The 10,264-nt window shown below is 40.9% G+C and overlaps 1 protein-coding gene across 1 annotated transcript in view; it reads left to right on the top strand.

Moving 5' to 3' along the window:
- The window catches only part of insc (INSC spindle orientation adaptor protein), a 27,793-nt gene extending 18,817 nt beyond the window's left edge, over positions 1–8,976 (top strand). The window contains exons 8-13 of the mRNA XM_029433408.1: positions 3,492–3,663; positions 4,514–4,692; positions 4,986–5,052; positions 5,772–5,927; positions 6,899–6,975; positions 7,951–8,976. Coding sequence (XP_029289268.1) covers positions 3,492–3,663; positions 4,514–4,692; positions 4,986–5,052; positions 5,772–5,927; positions 6,899–6,975; positions 7,951–8,079 — 780 coding nt within the window. The 3' untranslated portion in view covers positions 8,080–8,976. The remainder of the gene's footprint in view (positions 1–3,491; positions 3,664–4,513; positions 4,693–4,985; positions 5,053–5,771; positions 5,928–6,898; positions 6,976–7,950) is intronic.
- Positions 8,977–10,264: the final 1,288 nt, after the last annotated feature.

Here is a 10,264-nt window from a genome sequence, read left to right as displayed (position 1 = left end):
CACACAAAGATGAGTCATGATTTACAGCGTGTCTCTGCGGTGCAGAGATGAGATCATTATATGAGACCTCCTGAGCTAACAGGTCAAACATGTAGACCTGAATGACCTCTGTGTGTGTGTGCGCGTGTGTGTGTGTGTAAAGTAAAGAAGGCGAGACAGGGAGAGAGAAAGCTAATGATACTTCCTTCTTTGTTTGTCCTCGTTTGTTCTCTGTCGAGAATTCAACCAAAATAAACAACAGACGCACCTGTGTCAAGCCAGCGTTCACAGAAAGACAAATATAACCTGATTCCAGCTAATAATGATGCCACAGCGGTGTCTGTGTTCACATATAGAGCAGCTGGGACGGCATGAACCATCCAAGTGTGAAAACTCTTTTGCAGGGAACCAAAGTCCGCCCCAGATTAGCAGCCTCGTCCCGGGAGAGAGGCTGTCAGGCAAGTCTACGCTACCAAGCGCTCACCAGCGATCGCTCAGGCTTGAGAAACACAACTGTCACTGTTGAAGGTTGCTTGAGAAAAGGGGCCGGCATGCATCTGCACGGCTCATTGGTGGATACACTATATACTAAGTTTTATCTCCAACTGGAACATTATGTAATCACAACATGGTGAATGGGAAGGGTAGTGATTGAGAATACAGATACTCAAGATGTATAAAGAAGCAGTCAGGTTGTTATGTGAAAAGGCTACACTGACAAAGATTAACTTTAGCTTTCAGCTCTAAAATGTTCAATGAAATGTTACTTCATGTGATGATGCACACCAGGCGTGTCGTAAAGAGAGAGGAAGTAGTTCAGATGTGGAGATTCAAGACTTATATGACTTTTACCTGACTGCTCATTGACCCTCAAATCATAACATTGTACTAGAACATGTGTACAAGTAATAAGTGCTCAAATATGAGCCACAACATGAGTAGTATATTATGTCTGAGTACTGATACTTCATACTAGCTAATACTTTTCCACTTCTCATGTGTAGCTAAATCATTCCGGAGTTTCAGTCTTTATTGTGCACACAAAGATGCACGCAGGTCATATGAGAGCAGCATCATGGAGCGTGCCCTCCGCTACATCCTGCATCACCAAGTGTTGACGGTGTCCCTGCATCAGTCTGCATTGCTGCTGGTGCGTTACCCTCCATCATTTCACTGCAGCGTGCCATATTTCAGGGACGAGAGGATTTATAGGCCTAAAAACTATAAATACTTTTGAATAACTCATGCATGATGCCTCTCTGCTAAGTATGCATGCAAGTACTTTTAATTTGGTGTTGAGGATTCTGCACTGAAACATTCTCTGTGGTCACACAGGCGGAAACACTTTCTCCGTAAACTTAGTTGTGACACTTAAAGAAAATGCAGAAAAGTTTTTATTTGGCGTCGGTCCAGAGAATAAACTGAAAGAGATGCATCCGGTGTACGGTGCACGAGGAAGTGGGGAATATCCTATTTTAGGGAGGAGGTGCGGTGTGGGGGGGGGGGGGGGCGGTAGATGAACGGGGGTGCGGAGAGTGGATTGTTCCACGTCAGTGGGTCGCGATGGCACAGTGCTGATGACGTCCGTGGAGACAGAAATAGGGAAGTGCCCTGTGAAGCTCAGTGCGCTGACGCTCGTCAGCAGAGAAGACTGACAGGTGTGTCGGCTGAGAGCTTTGTCGCACTCTGGATGCTCCACTCTAAAAACTTTTGTTTTCAGCAATGTTGGCTGCAAAACATCAGTTTGCTCTTTCTCTAAATTATAGCAACTGTGTTTAACAAGTGAAAACAAATATTTCTGATGTATCAGGACATTTCACCAGGACACAATTTAAAGTGTCGATCGTCACCATGGAAATCACAATCCTGCAGTTGATTATGAATTTTAATTGATAGTCTGGATGATTTCCAGAGAGTGTGCACTGTGCAGGTGACTTGATAAGAGCTCCTGTCCGACAGATGCAGAGCAACAACCAGCCGCTGTGCTAAAGTGTGTGAGCTGTGTAATACTGCCCCCACGTGGAGGGAGATGTGCTACATCTCCGTTATCTCTCGAAGCCTCTAATAACAAATCATGTGCACACAAACAAGCAAACACAAAGCTGACATAAAGATGACCTCACCGGGAGTAAACTTCTCTCGAGACAGAAGAGGAGTTCCTGCTCTTCTATAACTCTGAGCTCCTCCTCACACCGGATGATGCACACACTCTGGGTCGATGCCAGACAGATATATACAAGAGTTTCTTGGCCATTAAATCGGAGTGCTGGCTTTCATTGCGATGGCTTTACGGGCAAAGTTGCAAGTTTTAGCCAAGCTGACACCGTGAACACTTAGTGATGCTGCAGATGTTTTGTCATCCCTGCAGTGTTCAGAAGTGTGAAGTGAAGTTTGGTTCAGCAGTCAGGCCTGCAGATCCCACTGAAAGTGATCTGTACCTCTTCATATTTAAATAAATGACCTTAGATACTCTAAACACTAAAGTCTAACACTTATTTCCAGTGTGTTCCTTGATGTAAAGAGAGTAAAGATGCAGGTAACAATGAAACAATTAACCCTTCTACCCACCAGGGTTGTAATGCACAATGACAGTAAGGTATTTATATGTGTATTTGTAGCCGTCAAACATATTAAAAGGCTTAAAACAGATTTCAAACAGACACCCAACACAGTAAACACCTACATCATGTCAATAAAATCATTTCAATTCAAACATCCTTAAAATAAAGTCCAGAAAACTGCACACACACACTTTGTAAATAGCATGGTATTATATCACTTAATCATTTAATAATAATTCCAATAGTTTTCCACAAGCCATAATTAGACCTTGTCTTAAAAACATGGTTACTTATTATGTTAATGTGCAAAGGTAACCACAGAAGCTAAAGGAAACAGCCATGTTGGTATCAAACCAACACATGTTGGCAGCTCTGGTCTGGTGCGCAGCAGTCCGCCCAACTCTGCAAAAGTGTTTATTTTTAGATATATTGACAACAAACTGCGCTTCACATTAAATTCTTGAATATTAAACACAATTCTAGAATGATTCCCAGCCTTCCATGCAGCCTGTGGAGCTTGTGGAGCCTGTTGGATTGGTTGTAAATAAGTAAATTAAATAAAAGTACAGCAGCATGAGGGGAAAACAGCCTATTTACAGATTCTTTTCTGGAATACGCGGACCATCATTTACTTACGTTGTATCCCAGGTGTTTTCCTTTAAAGGGGACACATCATGACAAACTCACTTTTGCAGGGCTTGTGCACGCACATGTTGGAGTGCCTACCAACCCACTAACTGTGATCTCCTCCCGTGGCCTGAGAACCTTTAAAAACGTTCTCGCAAGCCAATCAAAGCAGACTGGACTTTTACAGGAAGGGGTCTTAAAGAGACAGGCGCTTAGACGTCCCCTTTAACATCTTATCTCTACAAGACTGTACTATTAATATAGCAGAATATAATTAAGGATTACACGCTACCTAACGTGACATGTGTGTTGTCTGATGTGTAGGTGGATGGGATCCTGTGTCTGGCGGACATCTTGACTGATGAGAGCAGCGTGGAAGCAGCCCGGGCCGAGGCCGCGGCGGTCGTGGCTCAGATCACCTCCCCTCACCACACGTCCACACAACACCTCGCCAGCTTCCTGGAGAGCATGCACGACATCGTCACCGCGCTCATCAGTGAGTGGATGTGCACGGCACCGATAATATAACCCTGACCTTTGACTTGTAGCTTCTACCAAAGAGTTTAAGTTAACAATAGCAAACTGTGACTTTTAATTGTAGAGAAAATTACAATTACAGGAGTGTTTTTTAAAATGTGTATTTAAAGGTTTCCCTGTTGCGTTTTAGACAAAAGACAGTCACAACTGTCATTTGTAATTGCATGTTACATATTATTGTAATGTTTCATGACTGAAACTGCAGTTGGTTGAAGGTCATACACCAAGCGGTGGTAAAACGTCAGGATATGCTGCAAAGCGGCAGCAAAGGCAGTAAAGAAGAAGACTGCACGACAGTAAACTTGGATTCAAACTATTCAGGATTTAAAATACTTATAAAATTAAATGTTTGTTAGAATTCACACAATGTAACACTGAATGTAATAAATACCATTTATAACTTTTCTTTTGTAACCTTGAGATTAGTAAAGGTTTTAGTGTGTGTTTATTATTTAATTTATTTATTTCATTTAATTTTATTAATTTTATTTATTGTATTTTATTTTATTTTATTTTATTTTATTTTATTTTATTTTATTTTATTTTATTTTATTTTATTTATTTTATTTATTTTATTTATTTTATTTATTTATTTTATAATAATAGTTCAGAGCAGATATTTCAAAAAAATGATATGTCTATAAAACTCATGCATACAAATGCTAAATACTAAACAAATTGCCATGCGACAACAAACTGGAGCAAAGAATGTGGCCAGTGCACGCGGTGGTGGACGTGCCTTGCATTGCACGTGTTGTTGCGTTATGTTAGAAGCACTGAACTCAATGAGTGATGTCTTATTCTCTCAGACTTGTGCGACAGCGCGTCCTGCGGTGAAGTGTTCCTCCTGGCGTCTGCAGCCTTGGCTAACATCACCTTCTTCGACAGCATGGCCTGTGAGATTCTCCTGCAGCTCAACGCCATCCACATCCTGCTGCTGGCCTGCAGAGACCGCCAGAGAGTGGACACACCTTACTCCAAAGACCAGGTACACGCCTGCATCTCGGTGTTATTTCTCACAACATATATAATATAGTAAAACGTTGAAAAGTTAAAACGTGAATGACTTTGACCTGGAAGTGGCGTTCAGAGCGCACTGTATGAGCTGCTCTGTAGAAACAGCTGCTCGTTAATGTGCAGCAGCTATTACAGCACCTGGAAATGTAGTTTACATTTAAATTAGTGGACTGGCACAAAACTGTGTGCTTTTTCAAGTGGATGGAAAAAGCAAAAGTTTGACTTTTTATTATGTTTTTATAAATGATTATTTATTTATATCAGGTGGTGACAATTTTGGCAAACCTGTCAGTCTTGGAGCCGTGTGCTACTGAAGTCCTGCAAGACCAAGGTAATGTGTTTCACAACTGTCATTTGTAATTGCATGTTACATATTATTGTAATGTTTCATGGCTGAAACTGCAGTTGGTTGAAGGTCATACACAGTCTTCAGCTCCTCACTCATACGTTGACGTACGAGCAGGAAAGATCCACGTAATTCTTCTTTAGTCCTCTAGATGGCGCCATCAGGTAATATTTATGAAGGAGCCTGAAGGAGCTTAAAAAAACATCAACCGCTGAGCATCTGTAAACTCAATAATAGAACTCAAATGCATAATCTTATTTTTTTTAAATAATGTTTACGATTCCTTAATTTCACTTTTTATATTTTCTGCATGCGAGTCCATCCAGTAAACATATTCTACTGTCTTTCATTCATGTTTAGTTATTACATTACTGAACCCAGTATCAGTAATGTCATTCTTGTTTTGATGTAGACAACTCAATCAAAGAATGAGAAGCCAGAAGTATTTCTGCTTTAACAATCTGCACAATATATCAAAGGCAGTTTGTTCTTGTGTAACTTTATATCTGCGTATGTTTCAATTTCACCCGTTTATTGTGTTTGTGTCTGCCTCATGTAACTTATTGCTTCTCTGTTTCCTGTCTTCATTTAGTTAATTAGTTTTTTTAACAGCTTCTTTCTTTCTGTGTGTCCTTTCCATCCTCCCTGACACATTTCATTCTTTGGTTTCTTGCTCATTTGTGCTGCATGTTATCATCTTTTAGGAGTAGAGCGACTGCTGCTGCTGCTGGGAGAAAAGCCATCCTCCTTAAGTCCATCAGAGGGCGCCGCCTGCGAGCGCGTTCAGCAGAAAGCAGCTGTCACTCTGGCCCGTCTGAGCAGAGACCCTGAAGTGTCCCAAACAGCAATCCAGCTGAAAGGTAGTGCAGAATGCTCTCATAACATTATTCATAATTTATTAAGTAGTACTGTTGACAGATGCTGAAAATCTGAGAGGAACAAATGAAGTTAAGAAAAACTAAGAAAGGTCAAAGAATCTCTTTGAAAGCTAAAAGTTAAAAAGCCTTAAAACAGAAACAGCAACAAAAACATCGTTTTCTTTAAGAGTTTAAAGTAAGTGAGTAATGTATGTAATGTAACATGTGTGTTTGTGTTTATACATGTGTATGGATATTAAATAACTTAAGAAAAGTGGATTTATAAGCATGATTACAATACAGCTGGACCTTGAATGGAGCCTTGAGGAACTCCGTTTGTTATTGAAGACCGGACACGAGGCTCCGGCTCTGCGTCCTGTTGAAGCTTGAAAAAAAAAGTCTCTCAAGATCATTTCACAGGCCAGAGGTCTTCATCCTAAAAATCTCCACTTTAATATGTTACAAATATATATTCTGTATGTAGCGTAAGTCCTATTTGTGTCATGGGCAGCAGCTATTGTACATATAATATACCCCATAACAACTGTTAACCTTACAACATTTAAAACATTTATTTGAAGCACTACAGTTGAAAGAAACATTAAGTGAAAGCAAACAATTAAATGTGACAGAAACGCTGTTATTATGTAAATGTTCTTCAGCATTAAATAAAGGAAAAGGTTACTGTATGTTTACTCCATGCAACAAAGGTTTATTATTGACTTTAAATCCTCGTATTCTGCACGGAGTAAGTGTGCAAGTGTTACCTTCTTCCATATTGACGCTGTAGTATCCTTGCACCTTCGTGATGTGCGTATAATTAATCTTCTTTAATGTTCTCAGATTTACAAAAAGATGTGTTTCCTCTGAATGTGTCCTGTACACAGCGGCGCTCTCTGCACACCCGTTTGTAGACGACATCGCTTTTAGTTTCCCTATAACTGTTTTTTTTTTTCTCCCTCTGCTGTCTTTAGCTGTTCCTCGTCTTATTGAACTGTGTCGCTCCCCTACTGAGAGGAATAACAGCGACTCAGTGCTGGTCGCTTGCCTGGTAGGTATAAGTGTGTGTGTGTGTGTGTGTGTGTGCGTGTTTGCATGCATGCCCTTTGATATGTGTAAATGACTCCATGTCCTGAATATAAATATGTTATTCAAACATTCAAACTGCCTATTTCAGTCATGCCCCTAAAATACTATACATTATACCCCAGGACTGCGTGTGTAACACCAAATGACTGTCCAATTTAATTACATCCACAGGGCAATGTCTGAAAATTGAAAATATATCACAACCTCAGTATCTTTAAGCCGTGTGGAGATAGCTGACGGGTTCACCTCATCTCAAACGTTGTGTGTTTAAATATGTACATATCATGAATAATACCCCAGCTCGTATTCTTTCATTCTGATCGTACTTATTAAGACGAGATCTTACGGCCGATGAGGGCATTTGAAGCCCATAATAGTCAGGAGCTTAATTGGGTGGCCGCTCTGCTCTGAGAAATGCCCTCCTCTTCACTGTACCCGCACTTGTCAGTCCCTTCAAATTAATGTGATTCTATTTTATCCTTTTAGCCAAGGGTCAAGTAGAGCAATTGTAGGTGTTGGAATTGTACCTTCAAAGCGTGTTGAGCTTTCACAGATCATTTGTAATCATAAATGTAAATGTGGGAGGCTTGAGACGTCACACACACACACACACACACGCTACTCACGCTCTCCAGAAATGACATGAGGTTATGGTGTGTTCTTGAAGCCAGGACTGGATTTTGTACAGAATCACGTTGTTGTTGTTGATGTTTAGTGTAAACATGCTGACACAAAGGATCTGTAGTTAACATTTTGTGCTGCATATGTATTTATTTTCGACGTTTGCATACAGCAGTACAGCACGATCTTGATTTGTGGTATTGCATTATGTGCTTTTTTTTTTTTTTTGCACATGCATACTGATGTGTGTGTGTGTGTGTGTGTGTGTGTGTGTGTGTGTGTGTGTGTGTGTGTGTGTGTGCGGTTGTGTCTCCAGGCTGCCTTGAGGAGGCTGGCAGCGGGGTGTCCAGACAGCATCGAGGCAGCCGACCACCAGCAGCTGATCAAACCGCGGCTAGTCGACTCTTTCCTGCTGTGCTCCAACATGGAAGAGAGCTTTGTGTGATGGCCTGCACGCCGAACATTGATAGTGCAGAGCTGAAGTCATGTAAAAGATCATGTACATGTATAGTTTCATGGCGCAGAGAGGACTAACGAGCAGCTTCACTCTCCATTGCATCTATTTCCAGAGCGGAGCTTTGGTTTGTCATTTCCTGTGTCCTTAGAAGATTTGTGAATGTCATTCAACACGCGGGACAAAGGAGAGAAACATGTGTGAGTTTGGATAGATACACATCTTTATGTAAATGTATATAAATGTGTTGCGCCGTGCAACCCAGTGACCACATTAAATGCGATGTGTACGGTATTCTATAATAAAAAAAGGTAATCGTTTATTTTATTCCTCTGGGTAAGTATTTTCACGAGTAGGTGCTACTTTACCAAAAATGAAAGTATAACCTGTTCTGGAACACTTTACATGTTGCCACTGTGCAATTTATTTGTGCAATTTCTGAAGATATTGTCTCCAAAGCATGTTGGAGAGAACAGAGAGCGATCCTTCCTGCAGAGAACACCGTCTCTGATACAAACGATCATCTGAAGCGTTTAGTGCCGCAGCACCACGATGATTCTTTTATTGTTGGTCTGTTAGAAAACGTGTTTTCAATCAGCAGCCACTTGACGTTTTACATCTAAATTATTACAGTTAGAATAACTACGACATCTTTTCAGTTTGTTTTTCGAGTACCTTTAATGACAGGGCACTATTAGTATTTAAAATGTTTGATTGATGTGTGGCAACACGATCTATTCGTCCCGATGTACAATATTTTGTTTGGCACGTTGAGTCACACTCATGAACTTATTGGAAAATGAATCTATAAAAATGTTTTTTGGATTTGAATATAGAAATAGCTTTTTATTTAAAGAGAATTACCAGTTTATCGTATGCCATGTATGGAATAAAGACAGTCATCTGATGTGTAGTGTGTGTCCTTCTAGTGAGTTACTGTCACAAAGCTGTATGCTTCAGTTTTACATAAAGTAAAGCCACACATAGATAACATAGTGACGAATGTGAAAGGGGTCGTTGGTAGTGATGAACCTACAGAGAATTACCAACCAAATCTGCAGCTCTCCTCGACTCTACAGAGCGTCATATTTCCTTTGATAGAGATTAAAAACAGCTGATTATTTGTGATAATTAGTGATATTAGACGTCAGAAACTCCACATTTGAAAGAATGTTTCTGTGTACCTGCTGTATGTGTTTGTAAGTGACAGCTACATAACGTGACACCCACTACTGATTACACTTAAAGTCTTTGAATAGACACAGTTTAACTCCGCTTCAACAACACAGAACACACACAGCACCGGTACAGCAGGCAAACGCCACATTCAAAATAGTGCATGCACAGTGCCACCTTATTGCAGTATGAGTGCAGTCAGGGTCCATACTGCTAAAGTTCCTCGGAGGGCCCCCCCCCCCCCCCCCCCGACCTGCAGCTATCTCAGAGGAACTGCGCTCTCATATTCAGTCTTCTGCACACACACAGGCACAAGGATGGGAAAACCCTTTGAATGAGGTTTACAGAGAGAAGCTAAGAGACTACGAGGAGGCGGACCCAGAGGTCCACCTGTTGGTCCTCTGTGAACCACCAGGTCCTCTCAAACATATATAATATTGTTGCTATATAAACCTCCAACTTTCCCCAAAAAGATTGGGTCTCATTGGGAGGAATACCAGAGTGTAGATGTGAGTATTAGAAACACTTGTCATCAGCTTTTATGAACACATTGAGAATAAATTCTATCACAATGTGAACTGAAAGTTTGTACACAACATGTTCAGTGGTCGGGACATGATGCAGCAAGTGATTGCAAAAGAAATATGCGAAGGCTTATCTGCAACACTTTTCCTTTGTATTGTCATCGCTTTGATGAAAACACTCTCAAAAAAGAAGGGTTTTTTCTCCTCTCTATAAGCCTTCCTATCCTTGGAGAGACAATTGAGGGTCTTCTTGCTTTCTCTGTAGCTTCTTTTGTAACCTAAGGGCACTAATGCTGAGCCTGGACTTATTACACCCCAGCCCAGAGTTGAGACAATCGAGCTGCTTTATGTGTTGTCCAGCGTACACGTGGGACTATGTTCAGAGGCCTTTGTGATAGAATATGCTCCTGCCTTCGCTTTGTTGAGAGCCAATGAAATATGTATCGACGCAGAGGAGAACTAAACAGACGGCCTAA

The sequence above is a fragment of the Cottoperca gobio genome, chromosome 6 (assembly GCF_900634415.1).
Source record: "Cottoperca gobio chromosome 6, fCotGob3.1, whole genome shotgun sequence".
Classification (NCBI taxonomy): Eukaryota; Metazoa; Chordata; class Actinopteri; order Perciformes; family Bovichtidae; genus Cottoperca; species Cottoperca gobio.
The sequence above is the reverse complement of the archived record's forward strand: the minus strand, read 5'-3'. Positions and strand labels throughout refer to the sequence as shown.